Here is a 21,729-nt window from a genome sequence, read left to right on the forward strand (position 1 = left end):
GCCTTATCATGAGAAAAACCGAATGACACTTACTAAAAGAAGCGTTATGTCATGAACGTTTATGACTTGTTTATAATGTTTTATGACACATTCATGACCGTGTCATGTCACTCTTATGTACACTACCGGTCAAAAATTTGGGGTCACTTAGAAATGTCCATTCCATTCCATTATAGACACAATACCAGCTGAGATCAGTTGCATTGTTTTTTTTTTTAACCCGGGCAGCAGTTTTCAGATTACATTATGTGCTTACATAATTTCAAAATGGTTCTCCAATGTTTTCTCAGTTAGCCTTTTAAAATGATATCAGATGAGTAAACAGAAATGTGCCTTTGGAACATTGGATGGTTTCTGATAATGGGCAATGTAGATATTGCATTAAGATCAGCCACCCACTCAGATCAGCTGGTATTGTGTCTATAATGGAGTGGAATGGACCCAAACTTTTGACCGGTAGTTTACTTCAAGTAAAGTGTAACCGTTATGTCCTTTAAAAGTGACAGAAAATGGACTTTTCTATAAGAGCTGTCAGGAGACACAGACAGACAATCAGACAGTGCATGTCTTTATTTCAGAGCTCGCTCAGTCTTACAGGAGCCTCGAAGAAACCTCTGCATGTGTCTGAAGCAACACTACACATGAATACAACTGCAAGCTGGAGGCCACGGGGACAAACACAGAGCCACAAGAATTTCTCATATTTACACATTATTAATTAACCACTCTATCCCTCAGCTCAACTTCCGCTTCCCCGGCTCATGTGTTGTTGGGAGTTGAGCTTCTCCCTGAAATGGCAGCTGGATTTCCCAGCGTGTCTCCAGAAGACGGGCACAAAGCCTCGTTTCTTCTTTGTTATCTGCTGAGTGAAGGCGAGTCATTTTCTAAGTCTTGAGCAGACAACAGCAGCTGGAGACTGAATGGCAAACAGTGAGCCAGAGGGTTTGAGAGGACAGAACAGGGCTTGTGTCTTCTCATGTCAGTGTGTGTCTCTGATGTGCTATTTTCTCTTGGCTTGAAGAGCATGTTCCAGAAGTCCTGGAATGCGAGTTTATTATAAGACAAGAGCTGGTGGCAGGAAGTGAGTCGGCTGGTTATGTCTTCTGGTTTCCCCCGTCTTTGAGCTGTCTTTTTGAGTCTATCGGAGATCCAGGAGATGGACAGAGTTGGGGAGAGGAGTAGTGAGGGACACACACGAAGCATGGAGGGGGGGGCACCACCTTTTCAAAACTCTCCTCTGACTGTGTTAACCCCCCCCACACTTCATCCTGTTTATAGAGCCTGACGCGGGCCTGCAGATCATTGGCCCAGCCGCTGCTGACAAACACCGAACCGCTGCAGGGCGCCCAGCAGGTCCTCGTAGGAGATGTTTCTGTGGGAGGGCAGGGAGCTGAGGACACACACACACACACACACACACACACACACACACACACACACACACTCTTCAAACACAGGAAATATCAAACTGTACACAGCTGAACACATCATCAGACTACTGAGCGCTCCACAGTGCCATCAACTGTTCATGCTGGAAGGGTTTTTTTTTGTACTATCCATATTACAGACCTGAATCTGCACTTATGTAGGGCTGAGTATGGTTCGATACCGGTACCGATATCAGTACCGTGGCTTACGATACTGGTTCCTAAACGATACTTTTTTTGATACCAGCATTTAGAGCTGCAAAGATTTATCGATTAGTTGTCAACTCTTAAATTAATCGCCAACTATTTTGATATTCGATTACCCGGTTTGAGTAATTCTTTTTAAGACAAAAGTAAAAATCCTCCGATTCCAGCTTGTTGAATGTGAATATCTTCTAGTTTCTTCTCTCCTCTGTGACAGTAAACTGAATATCTTTGAGTTGTGGACAAAACAAGACATTTGAGGATGTCATCTTGGGCTTTTTGGGAAACACTGATCCACATTTTAGAGACCAAACAACTAATCGATTAATCGAGAAAAAAAATCAACAGATTACTCGACTATGAAAATAATCGTTAGTTGCAGCCCTACCAACATTGTAAAAAAAAAAGAAAAAAAGAAAAAAAGAAATTACATTACGGCACAAATCTTGATTTATTTTTCAGCCCCGTCTGTGTGTGTAATGTAGAGTTTCTCCTGCGTGTCTCTACGGCGTGTGACGTTAGACAGCCAATCACAGACATTATTAGATCTCGGTAGAAGCATGCTGCGTGCTTATTGGCTCACTCACGCTGATGAGATTTACTGCTTAGGTATTAAACTTGACCGCCGGCTCGCGGTGCTCTGTACCCACTCACGGTCACCTATCCTCGGGTAACTGAACCACCAACTACCGCTGACCTGACGGAGCCCCATGCGGAGCCCCGTAGCCGGTGTCGCGGAGCTCTGAAGTGGCTCAACACATCTACTAACTGCCGCTGATACGACGAGCTGTGACAGAGGTCTTTAGCCGGCGTCACGTAGCTCTGTGGCAGCTTAAACAAATGGCAACCGCCGCTCATTTATTTATTTATTTTATTTTAAGATTATTTTTTGGGGCTTTTCCGCTATTAATGGATAGGACAGCTAGGTGAGAAAGGGGAGAGAGAGGGGGAAGACATGCAGGAAATCGTCACAGATCGGATTTGAACCCTGGACCTCTGCGTCGAGGCATAGACCTCTATGTTTATGTGCGCCTGCTCTACCCACTATTCCAACCCGGCCGCTGCCGCTCATTGTTTTACCGCTATTTACTACAAAAGGAGCTTGCTACAGTTATGCAACATTCACGAGACCACGGAGCGCTAATGTATGTTACTTGGCAACAGGTGAAAATAGGGGCAAGGTTGCGCGACTGAAGTTAAAATTAATTTAACTTTTAAGGCGAGAATTGCCTGTATGTGTGAAAACAGTCTTTTTTTTTTTAATATATACCATAATTATATAATTTTGTTATTCTTTCAGTGGGCTGTCCCCCCCCCCCCAAAAAAAAAAAACAATAGTAGGGGAAACACTGATCTTGGGTATTAAATGACAAGGCAATTCAGTCCGTGCCTAAAAAGTACTGAATTCGTTACCCAGCCCTACTCTTGTGTATGTCATTATATTTAAGTGAGACCTCTAAACACACAGGCAGACGGTAGCTTACATGAACTCCGTGAGTCGTATGTGCCAGGGCAGGAAGCCCAGTGTGCTGTTCACAGGACCAAACTTCACCACCAGCTCAGGGTCGGGGGTGTTCTTGGACTCTGGAACGAGCACAAAGACATATTTATCCATGTGAACCCATCAACAAGAAAATCAACAAGCACCAGCAGTAGGCAATAATCGATTATGGTCTGTCACCGCGTCGATGCAGAATCGCCGATGCAATGGTTCACTTCAACGCGCCGACTACTGCCACGCGTTTGTTTTCTGCCCTTCTGTCTGGCTCATTACTTGACCTCCTTCATCCAGAGCAGCTCTCACTGAGGACTACAGGCTGCTGGATGAAGAATCTCTTTACAGTAATACTGATAACGGGCTAGGCAGAGAAGCCAGGACTCATCACTTCACTGCTCAACTCACTGAGAGGACAAAGGGAAACTACACACTGTGTTGAGGTGACGGTATTCAACTATTTCAAGTATTTTTGAAGAACAAATGTCATCCCTTGTATTCCCTACAAATGTTGTTTCTACTTATTTATTTTAATAATAAAGAAATGTGAATGTTATTTCATTTAAAGTTGCAAAAACAAACAAACAATCTACATACAGATCCCTCAGTTTCTTTTCTTCTTATTTTTCTTTTAACAATTGTGACCAAGAGACGTACTAAGTGGGACATCAATCTCACAGTAACATGCTACTGTAGCGCTCTCTGGTGGACTGTTATGGTGACACTGTTTCTCAATGACCTCAAACCTAGTTAAGAGCAGATAAGTGTGTATTAGGGCTGGGCAATATATCAATATTATATTGATATCGTGATACCAGACTAGATATCGTCTTAGATTTTGGATATCATAAAATGACTTAAAGGTCCCCTGACATGCTGCCTTCTGGATGCTTTTATATAGACCTTAGTGGTCCCCTAATACTGTATCTGAAGTCTCTTTTATAGAGACCTTAGTGGTCCCCTAATACTGTATCTGAAGTCTCTTTTATAGAGACCTTAGTGGTCCCCTAATACTGTATCTGAAGTCTCTTTTATAGAGACCTTAGTGGTCCCCTAATACTGTATCTGAAGTCTCTTTTATATAGACCTTAGTGGTCCCCTAATACTGTATCTGAAGTCTCTTTTATAGAGACCTTAGTGGTCCCCTAATACTGTATCTGAAGTCTCTTTATATAGACCTTAGTGGTCCCCTAATACTGTATCTGAAGTCTCTTTTATATAGACCTTAGTGGTCCCCTAATACTGTATCTGAAGTCTCTTTTATATAGACCTTAGTGGTCCCCTAATACTGTATCTGAAGTCTCTTTTATATAGACCTTAGTGGTCCCCTAATACTGTATCTGAAGTCTCTTTTATATAGACCTTAGTGGTCCCCTAATACTGTATCTGAAGTCTCTTTTATATACAGTGAGGAAAATAAGTATTTGAACACCCTGCTATTTTGCAAGTTCTCCCACTTAGAAATCATGGAGGGGTCTGAAATTGTCATCGTAGGTGCATGTCCACTGTGAGAGACATAATCTAAAAAAAAAAATCCAGAAATCACAATATATGATTTTTTAACTATTTATTTGTATGATACAGCTGCAAATAAGTATTTGAACACCTGTCTATCAGCTAGAATTCTGACCCTCAAAGACCTGTTAGTCTGCCTTTAAAATGTCCACCTCCACTCCATTTATTATCCTAAATTAGATGCACCTGTTTGAGGTCGTTAGCTACATAAAGACACCTGTCCACCCCATACAATCAGTAAGAATCCAACTACTAACATGGCCAAGACCAAAGCGCTGTCCAAAGACACTAGAGACAAAATTGTACACCTCCACAAGGCTGGAAAGGGCTACGGGGAAATTGCCAAGCAGCTTGGTGAAAAAAGGTCCACTGTTGGAGCAATCATTAGAAAATGGAAGCAGCTAAACATGACTGTCAATCTCCCTCGGACTGGGGCTCCATGCAAGATCTCACCTCGTGGGGTCTCAATGATCCTAAGAAAGGTGAGAAATCAGCCCAGAACTACACGGGAGGAGCTGGTCAATGACCTGAAAAGAGCTGGGACCACCGTTTCCAAGGTTACTGTTGGTAATACACTAAGACGTCATGGTTTGAAATCATGCATGGCACGGAAGGTTCCCCTGCTTAAACCAGCACATGTCAAGGCCCGTCTTAAGTTCACCAATGACCATTTGGATGATCCAGAGGAGTCATGGGAGAAAGTCATGTGGTCAGATGAGACCAAAATAGAACTTTTTGGTCATAATTCCACTAACTGTGTTTGGAGGAAGAAGAATGATGAGTACCATCCCTACTGTGAAGCATGGGGGTGGTAGCATCATGCTTTGGGGGTGTTTTTCTGCACATGGGACAGGGCGACTGCACTGTATTAAGGAGAGGATGACCGGGGCCACGTATTGCGAGATTTTGGGGAACAACCTCCTTCCCTCAGTTAGAGCATTGAAGATGGGTCGAGGCTGGGTCTTCCAACATGACAATGACCCGAAGCACACAGCCAGGATAACCAAGGAGTGGCTCTGTAAGAAGCATATCAAGGTTCTGGCGTGGCCTAGCCAGTCTCCAGACCTGAACCCAATAGAGAATCTTTGGAGGGAGCTCAAACTCCGTGTTTCTCAGCGACAGCCCAGAAACCTGACTGATCTAGAGAAGATCTGTGTGGAGGAGTGGGCCAAAATCCCTCCTGCAGTGTGTGCAAACCTGGTGAAAAACTAGAGGAAATGTTTGACCTCTGTAATTGCAAACAAAGGCTACTGTACCAAATATTAACATTGATTTTCTCAGGTGTTCAAATACTTATTTGCAGCTGTATCATACAAATAAAGAGTTAAAAAAATCATACATTGTGATTTCTGGATTTTTTTTTTTTAGATTATGTCTCTCACAGTGGACATGCACCTACGATGACAATTTCAGAACCCTCCATGATTTCTGTGGGAGAACTTGTAAAATAGCAGGGTGTTCAAATACTTATTTTCCTCACTGTAGGCCTTAGTGGTCCCCTAATACTGTATCTGAAGTCTCTTTTATATAGGCCTTAGTGGTCCCCTAATACTGTATCTGAAGTCTTTTATATAGACCTTAGTGGTCTCCTAATACTGTATCTGAAGTCTCTTTTATATAGACCTTAGTGGTCTCCTAATACTGTATCTGAAGTCTCTTTTATATAGACCTTAGTGGTCCCCTAATACTGTATCTGAAGTCTCTTTTATATAGACCTTAATGGTCCCCTAATACTGTATCTGAAGTCTCTTTCCCTAAATTCAGCCTTGGTGCAGAATTACAGCCACTAGAGCCAGTCCCACAATGAGCTTTCCTTAGGATGTGCCATTTCTGTGTTTGTAGCTTTAAATGCTATTGAGGAGGAGGGGGGGGGGCAAGGTGGAGGGTGGGGGTGTGGCCTTGATCAACTGCCATGCTTTGCTTGTTTGCAAGCCATGATGTCTCTCTCTCATGGGCGGGACAAATTCTCTGGGCGGGCAAAACAGAGAAAGGGAAGGTAACCTTTCCCCTTATGACGTCATAAAGGGAAGATTCCAGATCGGCCCATCTGAGCTTTCATTTTCTCAAAGGCAGAGCAGGATACCCAGGGCTCGGTTTACACCTATCGCCATTTCTAGCCACTGGGGGACCATAGGCAGGCTGGGGGAACGTATATTAACATATAATACAGACCAGCAGTCACTTCTTTTAATCAACCCAGCTGTGTCCAGGCCGGTGTTCCTCTCAGGCTATAGGCGTGTCAACATGACCTGAGGCTATTTTTATGCTTCAGGTCTATGTTTTTCCACTTTACGCGTTTAATTACAGTAACTGTGCTGCCAAAACACTGCTGACCCACACTCAATGCTGTGCCTGAACACATCCTGTGCTCACACAATGCCTCCCATGTAGACAGTGTTCATGTGAAGAATAGAGTCACAGCTGTGACTGGTGCAGCTGTGTGCTCTGGTGCCTGTGGGTACATCTAGTTGGCTGGGAAGCTGCAGTGCAGCATGTCATGTTTTCAAGATGGGGATTTCATTTGTTTTGTGTAGGTTTTTGCAGCAAGAAACTTTTGATATCAAGAATGTAAAAGAACACATAAAGCTGATACCGTTACATGTCTGACGCACTGCATCCCTAACACAAGACACATTTTTCTGTGTTCCTTTTTGTTTTTGTTTTTATGTATTAGGACAATGCACATTAACATCTCTGTAGATGCGCCAGTGTTTGCTAGTTGGCTAATTTTCAACTGTAGTCCTAGTTACCTACAACGTATGTTTTATTCTTTATGGTGGGAGGAAACCCACTCACACATGGGGAGAGCATGCTTACTCCACACAGAAAGGCCTGGACCGGACCGGTAATCGAACTCTGCAGTGCCTACTCGCTGTGAGGCAGCAGTGAGAACCACTGAGCCACAGTTCCTGCCCCATTCATTGTAAGAGAGATGTGACCACCAGACCATTTTATGTAACAAAAAGGTCTTAGGAACTTTTACACACAGTCATTAACTGGTACCTCTGAGCATTGTGTCCAGCATGGAGACGCTGATGTCCTTGGAGCTCCTCTCTTGGTTCTCCACCGAGCGACAGAGCTGCTGCGCTGCCTGGACAATGCTCTGCTTCCCGTCCTCCGGAGACAACACCTTCAACGTGGGCCTGCAGGACACCACTGAAAGAAAGAAAAAAAGAAAGAAAGAAAGAAAGAAACACACACACATTAAAAGTGTACTCACTTCTGGTAGACTGTGTAGGAATTTCTCCCATCTAGCGGTGACATTGTATTTTGCATTCAAACGAATAGTGCTCTCTAGTGCCTCGCTTTTTCAAATGCGCGTTGCAACTACATTAGCTGTTATGTACCAAGAAGCTACGACAACATGTCTTCTAATTTTCGTTCTTTCGGCGACGAGGATTCCTTCTCCCGTGGCTCGGCATAAGTATGATCCTCCATTATGAACTAAAGGGAAGTACAGGCTTTCAAATTTGCCGGGGCAGTGACGAGCGCCTCTCACTGACCTCCTTCTCTGTTTCAGCAGGTTTCAGTCTCGTGACGCTGGCCTCTGAACGAAAACGCGTTGTGGATTAACTAGACAGGTAGGCTAGTGCTCTATGTCCCTCTCAGCAATTATAGTTTTTCAAAATGGCGGAGCGATATGGAAGCCTCCTTGGACTTGCCCATCCAATGTAAATACAGATAAGAAATTCTTCGCTTACGAGGATGAGTCAGATCACTGGCAGAGATCATTTTACACCAATGAGGACACATTTATGAATGAAGACATTGATTTTAGCTAATAAAATACTTAAAACACTACACAGTGTACCTTTAAAGTGCTAAAATACAACCTTTTTTTTTAGCAAAAATTATTTCCAAAATTATTTTATTGAACTAAATGAACTCAACACAAAAGACAATAAAAAAATGTATGTGTCTCAGTCTTTTGCAATTCTTTGTTATGGCAATAGAGCCTTTAGCGGTAGCAAATGAGTTGTGTGAATGAATGTTTCTATTTGCCGACAATATGTTACAGCTTTTAAATAACAGACTTATAACGTTTTTCCATTACATGGTACCTGCTCGACTCGCCCCGACCCTACTCTACTCGCCTTTTTTGGTTTCCCATTACGCACCATCCCTGGTACCTGCCAACAGGTACTTTTTTTAGTATCACCTCTGTCGAGGTTCCAAGCGAGCTGAAGCGATACCAAAAGGTGACCTGAAAACCTGCAGACTACTGATTGGTCGGAGAGAATCGTCACTAATCACTGCGTCATCATCGCTAGCGACAGACGGGGGGTGTCCTGAACAAACCCGCCAGGAGGACGGGACACCGCGGCCGAGTAGAGTCGAGTAGAGTCGAGCAGGTACCATGTAGTGGAAAAACGCCATTAGTGATACGACCACTTCTTCATTTGGAACTTTACATGTGCTGTCTACATTCTGCTGAAAAAGAAAAGGCGAAAAACATGCACCAGATAAAACCCCTTTCTATATACACCAAACCATGGAGCTACAGCCTAGAGAAAGTACAAACCTATACAGACCAAAGTGACACTTCTCTAAATTCTTCAGAGTTACCCACATTAAATGAAGAACAAAATGGACGAATGACTGATATAACTGAAGGGGGGATTCAAAATTGCAATAAGTAGGCTCAAATTAAAGAAATCTCCAGGATCAGACGGATATAGAGCTGAGTGGTATAAAGAATTTAAAGATAACTCAACACCTATTATACTTCCCACACTGAACTGGGCTTTAAAAAAGGTGCATATGCCTATACCAAAAGAAGGAAAGGATAAGATGGATTGTGGGTCATCGACCAATATCGGTTCTTAATGTAGATTATCGGTAGAGCTGGGCAATATATTGATATTATATCGATATCGTGATATGAGACTAGATATCGTCTTAGATTTTGGATATCGTAATATCGTATTATGGCATAAGTGTTGTCTGAATTTACCAGACTGTTGTAACTGTTCTATTATTTGCCTTTACCCACTTAGACATTATATCCACATTACCGATGATTATTTATCAAAAATCTCATTGTGTAAATATTTTGTGAAAGCACCAATAGTCAACACTACAATATTGTTGCGGTATCGATATCGAGGTATTTGTTCAAAAATATCGTAATATTAGATTTTCTCCATATCGCCCAGCCCTTATTATCGGTTATTTATTTTTATTTATATATACATTGATTATGTATAGACAATGAGAAGAGTTCCTATCCGCATCGATACATAGTGACTAGAGGTCGATCGATTCATCGGTTTTGCCGATTAATCGGCACCGGTAGTTGATTGGTGGAACTATCGTTATCGGCAAAAATCCATACCGATGGTTGCGTCCGTTGCTGGAGCGGCTGAGAAGCGCGCGCTGTCATTCATTACACAGTACACGAGAGCTGAGAAGGGTCTGCTGGCATCATGCATTACAATAGCGGCCTCTAGAGGCGAAATAAAAACTATCACTGATGCCTCGTGTTGTTTATTTTCGACACGTGTTACTGCGCGCTGCACGGAGAGCACATGCTGTGCGGAGAAGGCTGACATCAGATGCTCGTTTAAAGCATTTTCGGTCATTTCTGCCGCTAACTCCGTGCTACCCATAGACAGTAGGTGCTACCGACAAGGGGATCTCCCATGATGCCTTTGTTTATGTTTTCAACCAATGGGAAGGCAGGTCCGTCACACATTAAGCCTTATATGGGCATCCAAGCGAGAACAAATATATATATATAGTATAAAGTGGGAAAGATAGATCCCTCCAGGTCAGAGATCGTCTGTTACCGTTCTACAGAGAAGAGTGGCGTCACTGTTTTGAGATTGTTTGTCCTTTATATGAATTATAATGCTCATTATGTTTATTTTTGCACTGGATGACTCCAAATATGTAGGAGAACTGTTTAAGACAACACACATGCTTGTGTAGCATTGCTGTGGGTGTAATATCAATAAATATGACATTATTATTTTGATTATTGGCAAAAGCGTCTGAACTTTTTTTGAAACAATGTATGTATTTTGTCAACTGTATGTTATAAATACTATCGGTCGATTAATCGGTTATCGGCAAATACGGCCCAACCTAGCTATCGGTATCGGTAAAATCCACTATCGGTCGCCCTCTAATAGTGACCAGACAGGTTTTATACAACAATGCCAAACACAAGACAATATAAGAAAGACATTACACATCATAGATCATATACAAAAAAATAACACTGAGGCAATAGTGTTGACGCTGAAAAGGTTTTTGATTCGGTCAATTGGAATGGTCTCTATAGGGATTTACACTGGTATGGCTTTCATTATACAATTATTAAAACTATAAAAGGCTCTGTATGACAATCCTACGGGTAGAATTAAAGTCAACAGATATTTGCAATACACCACGCCGCATGCTCCATGAAATAAAGTCTGACTCGTGTGCACAGTGTCCAACGGTCACACAAATGCACCGCCCGACGCACGGGGATGTGCGAGGGCCTGTACATTGCCTGCTTGCCGCTTTAATTCTTAAAGGGTAACACTTTACTTGAAGGTATCGACATAATCGTGACATGACACTGTCATAACTATGACATGACATTGTCGTGAACGTGTCATAAACGTTATAAACAAGTCATAAACATTTATGACTTCAGTCATTAAGTGTCATTCGGTTTTTGTCATGACAAGTTGACATTTGTTTGGGATGTCTTTGTAATGACAACTTGACATTTACCAGGATGACGTTACCAGAAGATGTATTTGTCATGACAACTTCACATAAAATTTCTTTGGAGTGTCCTTGTTAAGACAACTTGACATTAAACAGGATGACATTATGTCAAGTTGTCATGACAAAGACGTCCTCTGGTAATGTCATCCTGGTCAACGTCAAGTTGTCATTACAAAGACATCCCAAACTAATTTAATGTCAACTTCTCATGGCCAAGACGGCTTCTGGTAATGTCACTTTGATTAATGTCAAGTTGTCATAATCAAGACAACCCAAACAATGTCAACTTGTCATGACAACAACCGAATGACACTTAATGTTTATGACGTTTATGACACGCTCATGACAGTGTCATGTAGGGCTGCACGATATGAGGAAAAGCTCCGATGTGCGATAACATTGTTTAATATTGCGATGACGATATGACTTGCGATAAATATTCAAATGTGAATGTTAGCTATACTGTTCCCATGTCTTAGTGCTTTAATAGGTTCTTTGCGAACCTAAACATTGAATAGCCTATTCCCACTGAATAAAGAAATCAAATAATTTTTGACATGCTTTTATTGACCAAATTACACATAAATGAGGCATTATAACTATAAGAAATTAACGTTTGACGTATATCTTTTAAACTGACCTTTGTCAATCTGAAATGAAGACAGATTCAGCAACTGCACGGCCTATTTCTCTCTTAAAATGTTTTCAGAAACACGTTTCGGTGAACTATTTTAGTCCAATATGAGATCGTTTTCTGAACAAGACGCCATGACAGTCTGGCTGTGAATTTCCGGAGAAAAAAGAACCACGTGACGCGTTCGTCCAATCAGCTGCCGGTTTTCATTTTCTGTGAAATAATCAGACTGTTAATGGAAACAATACAGAGCAGCGCCGCCTGCTGCTATGGAGACGTATTACGCTTCGCGTCGTCTCAGTTTGTAAACTGTTTTCCCTTATTCATCGTGTCAGGCTGTCTGTTGCGATGTGTTCATCGCGCTAGTTCATATCGTGATGACGATGAAAATTCGATGCATCGTTCAGCCCTAGTGTCATGTCATAGTTATGACAGTGTCATGTCACGATTATGTTGATACCTTCAAGTAAAGTGTTACCTCTTAAAGCTATAGTGCGTAGTTTATGTCGTCCCCATGAGGAATTCTAAGTAATGACAACACTGTCAGGGCGTCCACATAATACAAGCCTTCCGTGATCACGCACAGCCCCCCCACCCCTCCTCCACGCAGCTACTAGTAGCCAAGGAGGACACGGAGGATTAAAAAAACATGATGGATTCTTCAGAAGAGGTCATTATCTTCTATCTGCATACAAAAGTCACCGGACGCCACAATCTTCTGAACATAGCCATACTGAGAAATACAGAGAGAGTTGTGTGGCGCTGATAGTCTTAATTAGCTTTGTAGCAACTCATTTGGCAATGGTTGTAATGTAACAGACGTTTATTAATATCAAAAAGTTACACACTAAAGCTTTAATGTAATTACTGCAATTATGAATGCGATGAAACCTCCACAAACAACTCTAACATTGTGTTGGAGTACCTGCAGAATCAAATCCAGCATTGAAGCATTGTGATGAATCTTTTGGACTTGTTAACACTGCCTTGAATACCTGTGATAAATAATACCATTTTTAGATACCATTTTTAGATATATCATTGTACTAAACTAGTGTGAGACAGAAACCTGTGGGTGTGGGTTTTAGTGGGCTAGCTGGTAGTGTCAGTTTCTGTCTTTTGTGCCCTGGAAGAATATCCTGGAAAACTAGTCTAAGACCCAGCAGAGGAATGCAATACTCCTGTCCTGGCATTCATCCAATAGGATGACAGTGGACAGGGGAAATAATACACTGAAAACTGAGCCTGTAGTTTGTGCATACAGTCTTCATGACCTTCTTATTCTACAGTCTACAACCAACTCATAGTCGTTTGTTAAAGAAGAAAGATTTGAGGAGCTTTGAGGTCATTTCATCCAAAAAGGTTTTGAGGAGGCGATATCAAACAGATGGTAACCTCATTCTGCCAGCCACTTTATTCAAGCTTGCACATTGCTCTGTAAATGTTTTGGCAATTGTATATGTCTGTGTGGATCTGTGAATCTGAAAGTGAAGCAGGATTTAGCTCTCTATAAAAGCTGCCACTTTGCCAGTTAAACAAGATTACCATATTCTTATACTGTGTATGATGTTGGAGAATACAGTAAGCAAACCAATCAAGAGAGACAAGGAAGTGAGGCTTCAAATGCTTTGCCTTGATTGCAAAGATACATTTGATGTTGCGCCCAGGCCAAGTTAACACAGCTGAGCAACATGTTGCAGTAAATACTGTATCTTACAGTGCTAAGCATAAGTGAATACATCCAAGCTAAAGTTGACTAAAAAGAGGAATAAAAAAAAAATCATCTTTTGGAAATTGATCTTAATGCCTTAATAAAAAAATGAAGAAAAATCCAACCTTTAAGGACACCAATTTTCTTTGTGAATGAATAATGTATCGTAAATAAATAAATGTTCTTCCTTAAAATACAGGGGGCATAAGTGACTACACCCCTATGTTAAAGGCCAGTTATTTCATGGATCCAGGATACTATGCATCCTGATAAAGTTCCCTTGGCCTTTGGAATTAAAATAGCCCCACATCATCACATACCCTTCACCATACCTAGAGATTGGCATGGGGTACTTTCCATAAAATTATCTCTCAATGCAAATCAAACCAGCTATTAGACTAACTGAAATAAAACCATGCCAATCTCTAGGTATCTCTAGGTTCACAAAGAAAATTGGGGGCATTAAGATCAATTTCCAAAAGATGCTTTTTTTATTCCTCTTTTTAGTCAACTTCAGCATGGGTGTATTCCAGGGGTGGCGAACCTGTGGCTCTTGAGCCGTATGCGGCTCTTTGCCTGCTCCTGCGAGGCTCTTACTGTGTGGCTGGGGGCTGTGTCATTGGTTGATTGTTGTTTTTAACTTTTTTTTGAAACATACAGTATTTCAGATAAGTCAAAAAAACCACATTTGAATGCATCTGCCAATACATTTGCCAATTATTTTAAAATGGAAAATAATGCAGCAGAGGTTTGAGGACAGATTCTGCAACCTGAGGAAAAACAGCGGCCACAGATCACCTTCCTCGTTAACCCTTTCACTGCTGAATCCGATTGTTTGAAAGCCCCTCTAGTTACAGATGAGTGAGAGAGTTGCTTCGAGTGGCCACAACTGACTTCAAGCAAGACCTGAAAAGGATTGTGGACAACAAAGACTGTCAGGTTTCCCACTGAGTCAAACTAAGTGAGAAAAAAAAACTATGAAAACTGCTATGTATTATGACTGTCATTAGATCTGGAAGACACCGTTGCTGTTGTAGTGTGGACGTGCATGTGTTGTGTGTAGAGATGTTCCGATACCGACACCAGTATCGGTATCGGCTCCAATACTGCCTAAAACGCTGGTATCGGGAAGTACTGGAGTTTATGCACCGATCCAATACCACGTAATAAAGCCCTAAAGAAAATCTACGTTAAAGTAGTTTATTTATGTTAATTTTCCGTTATAACTGACTGTCAAACTGGAGAATAAAAGAAAGTTCTGGGGCATTCATTGTTTGTGTTTGTTCATGTTTCACAAAGAGTTTAACCTGAGCCAGACCGACAACAAAGATAGAAATCATATCACATCCATACAGGGATAGTAGTATACAGTTGTTAAAACATAATAAAATATATGACACACCGGTATCGGATCGGTACTCGGTATCGGCTGATACGCAAGTTCAGGTATCAGAATCGGTATCGGGAAGCAAAAAATGGTATCGAGCCATCTCTAGTTGTGTGGCTTTTTGCTCTTTATAGTTAACTGGTTGGCCACCCCTGGTGTATTCACTTATGCTTAGCACTGTACATGTATCACAGCTTCAGTGGTTATGGTGACATACTACAGTATCAGGGAGAAAACTGAACAGTCATTACTTTACTAGAGTGATGAACCCAGCAATCTTAGAGGTTTCGTGTCTGTCCACACTCTCGGCTAAAGGGTTAACTCTTACTCAATGTCACAAAAGTGAATATAATGCTAAAGACTTCTGCATGTATTTATTTATATAAACTGCCTATGTGTCTTGAGCCTCCTTACGATGGTAGCAATCTGAAATTTACATTTCATTTTCATTTCATGTGCAGAATTCCAGTCATCCACATGCCGTTTTGGCTGAAGTGGGCACAGAGTTGAGGCAGGCTCAGTCAAAGCTTCTTCCTTCCAATCATTCTCAAACTAAACTGCAGCTGAGTGCGAGTGAGGCAATAAATGACTTATGTCCACATTGACGCAACTATATTGCATTAGTCACTCAGTGCACTAAGGTTACTAGGTTATGAGGGTAATCAGGGTTTACCTCAACGGTAGTAACCAAGTAACTGTAAATGTGTTTACATGCAGCAGGTCAGGTAATCACATTTCTCCCCCTAACCACAAGCTGATTTTGGAACCACAGCTTGCTTATTTTAACTGTAGTAGTAGCGTCCCTCTGACTTTTCCGGATTCAAACCCAGAAGGGTTATCAATTTTATTTGTCAAGTTGTACTTCAGAAATGATCTTCTCTTTAGACTGACTTTGACATTAAGGGCCCTATTTTAACGGTCTAAGCAAACGGCGTGAAGCGCATGGCGCTGGTGCGTTTAGGGTGTGTCCGAATCCACTTTTGCTAGTTTGACGGTGGAAAAAAGGGTCTGTGCGTCAGGCGCATGATTCAAAAGGGTTGTACTTAGTGTCTTCATTAATCAGGTGTGTGTTGGGTGTAACGTGCAATAAACCAATCAGAGATCATCTCCCATTCCCTTTAAAAGCCAGGCGCAGTTGTAGTTTTCACTATTTCACACTGTAATATTTTTATTTAGAATCTTTTGCATGTGTGTGTGCTGCTGCGCGTCCCTCTGTGTGTGTGTAATAAGCATAGTGTGCACGAGCTGTGCACGAGCCTAGGTGCATTTTACTAATGCGCTGTTAAAATAGCAATGAAATGCTGCATATTGACTTTAGACCAGGTTTTTGTTGGTCAATGGCTGGAGTCCTGGACTCTGACTCGAATCCGACTCGAGTCTCTATTCGCTGGACTCGTGACTTGACTTGGACTCGCGGACTGAGGACTTGTACTTGGACTCGAGGATATATAAAATCACACTTGAGCATTCATGGAAAAGGACTCAGGCGTTGGATGAAGTTTCTGACTAAATAGGTTATGGAAATTTGGGTAACACTTTACTTGAAGGTATCTACATAAGAGTGACATGACACTGTCATGAACAGATGACAATGTCATGAACACATGACACAGTCATGACACTGTCATGACACATGAACTCTAACCCTAACCATAACTTGTCATGACAAAAACCGAATGACACTCACTAAAAGAAGCCTTATGTCATAAACGTTTATGACTTGTTTATAATGTTTATGACACGTTCCTGACAGGGCATTGAACATTTTAAATTTAATTTATTATGTATTATGTAGGTGCGCGCCTGTGTTAAGATACGCTAACGTTGCCCCGTGTGCGCTGATGCGCTCATCTGTTGACATTTCCGAATGCCTTCCTACAGTTGCTTAAAGTGGCCATATTATGCTCATTTTCAGGTTCATAATTGTAATTTGAGATTGTACCAGAATAGGTTTACATGGTTTAATTTTCAAATAACACCATCTTTTTGTTGTACTGCACATTGCTGCAGCTCCTCTTTTCACCCTGTGTTCAGGTCTCTGTTTTAGCTACAGAGTGAGACCTCTCACTGCTGTAACATCTTTGTTGGCAGTTGCACATGCTCAGTAGCTAGGTAAGATCACATGCTCAGTAGCTAGGTAAGGATTACATGAGCTAGCTAGCTGTTTCTGCAACTTTGGCCTGTACAAGACAGGATTAAGCGGGAGACTTCTTCTAAACGAGGGCACACTTCCAACTTTGCGTGGAATACCTGCAGAACAGGGACATGTATGACATGAATTTGTGTGTGTTGTAGCAGTGTTTTGCCATTGAGAACGAGCTAGCATGCTAACGGTTAGCCCCCTAGGCCCCTCGTCTCGTCTAGTGACGTAGAAAGCCGTGCAGATTTTGAACAGCTCACCTGGAGACTGAAGGCAGGACTCAGTCAGAAACCTGTATCTCACTCAAGACAGCATGGATGTTTTTTTTCAAAGTTTGTATGCGTGTGGAAGCACCAGAGACACAAAATAACACCCCAAATCCCAGAAAAAGTGATTTTTTTCATAATATGGGCACTTTAAGCTTGTATACAGACCCTGCTCTGTTGGACGCGGGCCGTGCTCGGATGCGGCCCAATCCGCACTCTAGTGCCCAGGCGTATTTGTAAAAAGCTGATCAGAAACCTGGTTACGTGCATACATAGCAAAGAAATCTGCGTTCTCCAGGCAAAATCTATTTTGGCAAACAGGTTTCCATAATCCCCCATCCAGATTAGGGAGACCACGTTTCTCATTTACATTAGGCCTGCAGCGACGCGTCGATTACGTCGACGCATCGACGTCAAAATTACGTCGACGTCGTATTTTTGCGTCGACGCTTCGCCACACACACATGTGGGAGACCAAAACATTGCAGGAAACAGCAACCTCCTCACAGAATTCCCAACAAAGCCCTGCAAAAAGCCCCATGAAAAGAAGAAGTCCTAAAAAAACAGCTCGCCCTTAATCATCGAGGGTATGGGAATACTTAAAATATAGTCCCAAGTACTAACGTTAGCTAAATTAATTTCATGTTTGTGTAGTGTGTTGTGTAGCCTGCGCACTTAGGTGGTGCTAGCTAACTATCTTAGCTCTCCGTGCAGTTTGTTCGTGCTAGGTTAGTAGCTAACGTTAACGTTAGCTAGCTACTGGCGCCTAGGCAGCTGTGTTTAGCTAACGTTGGTTATCATCTAATGTTGGCTTGAATGGTAGCTAGCTTACAGCTGCAGAACACAGCTATCTATAGTAGCTAACGTTAGCTAACGTGAACGTTAGCTACTAACCTAGCACGAACAAACTGCACAGAGAGCTAAGATGCGTTGGTTAGCCTAGCACCACCAAAGTGCACAGCTGCATTAGCATGTAAACCTACAGAATAGCAGTTAAGAGAGTCAGTTTGATTATGCATCAGGTTTTATGTTGGGACTGTTATGTTGTGTTAAACAATCCAAGGAATGTCTGTACTGTGCACTGCACAGTGTTTTTCTTTTTTGCACTACAACTTGATTTTTTTGAACAAGAGAGTTATGTTGGTACTGTAAAAGAGTAAACAGGCTGGCCTTTCATTTTGTATAACAGTAAAATTATTATTTTATTTTGTGTAAAGCAGAAGATTTTTTGCTGTGCAAAATTGTTTAATAAAATATATTATTAAGAATTTTTTGGTATATTTTTGAGATGCATTATGGTTTTTATTAATCGAGCAACAGAAAAATAATCGTTATATTAATCGTCCAATTAGTCGTTAGATTAGTCGACTAATCGATAAAATAATCGCCCGATTAATCGTTTAATAAATAATCGTTTACCCCCAGCTCTAATTTACATGACAATGAAGAAATCAGTTTAGTGAAGAAAGACGACTGTGACCCGATTATACTCAAGTGTATGTAACATACTGAGTAAAAGAGTCCTTACCATGGTGCTGGTGTTTATCACTGCCATTGCTAAGGAACTCCACGTTGTATTTGGATCCGTCTGCACCCAGCAAGTCCTGCTGCTGCCTTACTATCTCCTCCATCAGACGGGAGTTATTCTTCCGAAAAATACCTGAGTGAAGATACCGATGTGGATGATGAGTACATCATTCAATCCAGAAAAAAATAAAAAAAAAGACATTTTTATTCATTTCACTAAGATGCTGGAGGAGAAAGGAGGCTACAAGAGGAGGATGAAACATTGCAGCTCTGACTCTGTGGTTAGATTTTTCGTTCCTTCATAATGAAACAATAGAAGTAACAGTTCCAAGAAAAGTATGTTAAGTGCTAAATCAAAAGATCAGGTGTTTGGTTTATCCAAAATCCGAAAGAACAGCTCTGTGCAGCACCGACTCCAAGTCTCCAGTACTTAATGACAGTATCACATATTCAAAGATGGTTCCCCTGAGAGAGATGCATCACTTGGAAAAGAGAAAACAGGGTCATGCTACAAAGGAGTCTTTTACGTCATTCAAAGGGGTGAGCATGCAGAAGAGAGGATATAGATAAGTAACAAAGCCAGTAGCACCGAGATTGAAAAGTGGCTGATGGCGTGCCACTGTGGTACAGCGGCATAAACTGATCCCCTGGCGACACTGGCCGCTCACTACACCGACCTGTGGCGGTCGGCAGAGTTGCATGCCGCTTGTGTTCCACCAGCACAACATTTAACGGCAGGTGGAAGTGGTAACGTTAGGCAACGCTCAGTGACAAACAGTAAATATCCTTGCTGACCATCAGCCGCTGTTCGATCTCGGCATCATTCAATAAAGCAGGGGTTTACATCACCAATTTGCATCATTTAGTCAGATTAAAACTGGATTTTGAAGCAGGATAAATTTATTTTGGGATGAATCACTTTATTATGTTGGAGGGGTTTATTGGGGGAATTTTTATTCTGTTTGAGCGCAGCTAATGGATCCCTGTTTAAAACACAGCTGGTGAACAGTCTGAGTTCTAAACTGGGATCATGGCCTTACATCTGATATGAGCCTCTAGAAGAGGCTGGCATAAGTCACACTGGTCCATGGAAAATAATGCTGACCCAAACAATAAGTAGGCCTATTAGATTTTCAACAGGCTAGGCCTAATAATATAAAATCTAATTTCTGTTTTTTTCTGAGAGACTTCAACATGAGTGTAATCTCTGCTTTACTTTAAAACTAAGGCGCATAATGTGGAACAAGCCAATATAACCTCTACAGTCATATGACATGACTGAAATAAGACGGGGGAAGGGAGGTATAAACTATGCTCGGTTATGAAACATTATGAAAGTCAAACCAACTTATCAAATCAAACAGAGGGTGCCTTAAAATGATGACATAAGATAATTATTCTTCTAGACATTACTGTAGTGTGTTCAGTGACAGGGAACCTCATTAAATCGCAGTTAGTCACAAGTTAGCATATTTAGAGAGAGCTGAATTTACATAAAAACAGCAGGACAGTCCAAAAAAACATGGATTTTGAATAGGGGGAATGGAGAGTGAGAGATTAACGTTAACGTTGACTTAGTTAGCAGCAGTTGAGATATTGTAGAAAGTTAAATTAAATAACGTCATGGTATAACCAGCAGAGACCCCGAAAAGAGCCGGATAGTAAAGGTTAAAGTGTTTACCGTGATGATCATAGACGCTGACATATGATATACCAACAGCCATACACCAGACCACCAGGTTTGCTATGTCCGTGTAGCTGGGCTCTTCTTCCGCTACCAATAGGCCGATGTGGACCGGCAGTTTCTCCAGAGACCTGCCGTCAGACAGCCACCGGGACCGACGACCAGCGGTGCGGTTTCCTGGGTTAGCGTTAGCATTAGGGTTCTGAATTAACTTCTTCTGATGGCCCGGGAACCCAGCCAAGGCTACCGGCAGCAGTAGAGCGGCCACCACCCGCTCCCACAGCCGACCCTTCCAGCTCCGGAGCCGGACACGAAACCAGGAGACGAGCGCTCTGTTAATGTGCACCAGAACCAGCAAGAGCCGCCATAACAAGCTGTACAGCAGCGCCATTAGTGTCCGAATTCCTTGTGAGTGAAGTCGTAATGACAGTTGTCAGAATGTGCAAGACAGGCGCTTACTCGTCAGTATTATCTGCCTGCTAAACCTGTTCCGTCGTCACCGTTGCCTACAGTGCACTCTGCCTGCCGCCATCTTCCTCTTTCGTTGGCAACCCCTCAACCCCTGACCTGTGAACCCTCAGCGTCAGGCCTCAACGTGATACACGTAGCTCGCTCATTGGACGAGATCAGCGTGACGCACTATTATAGCCGCCCAGGCCATGACACAGGCCGTATATGACAAGTCGTTGCCGTTTTAACCTTTTATATATGTCAATGGTTGACTGGAAATTACCGTGCGTTCATGGGCATCGGAAAAACATTTTCCCAGTGAAAGGAAGTTTTTTTAAAAAAATTTTTTTTTAAGCACACAACAGGTATACAGCCACAAGTGTATACAATACAAACAGTTCAAGTACGCCAGGGGAGATACAAAAAATAAAACAATAATAAAAAGAAAGAAAACAACTCAATTTACATAAAGCATTTGAAAAGTACAAAAAGTGTGTGTGTTCTAACAGCCTTCTTATTACTGCGACAGGATATAGATATATAGTGTTTAATGTGAATGGACAGCT

General features: G+C 41.9%; 1 protein-coding gene across 1 annotated transcript; it reads right to left on the minus strand.

Moving 5' to 3' along the window:
• Positions 1-547: 547 nt before the first annotated feature.
• Positions 548-21,307, minus strand: nus1 (NUS1 dehydrodolichyl diphosphate synthase subunit). The gene is made up of 5 exons (XM_031285613.2): positions 20,711-21,307; positions 19,031-19,162; positions 7,645-7,797; positions 3,116-3,215; positions 548-1,390 (listed from the first exon to the last, which is right to left on the minus strand). The coding sequence occupies exons 1-5, from the start codon at positions 21,102-21,104 to the stop codon at positions 1,300-1,302; spliced, it is 870 nt and encodes a 289-aa protein (XP_031141473.1). The 5' UTR covers positions 21,105-21,307; the 3' UTR covers positions 548-1,299.
• Positions 21,308-21,729: the final 422 nt, after the last annotated feature.

Source organism: Sander lucioperca, chromosome 19 (genome assembly GCF_008315115.2).
Source record: "Sander lucioperca isolate FBNREF2018 chromosome 19, SLUC_FBN_1.2, whole genome shotgun sequence".
Taxonomy (NCBI): Eukaryota; Metazoa; Chordata; class Actinopteri; order Perciformes; family Percidae; genus Sander; species Sander lucioperca.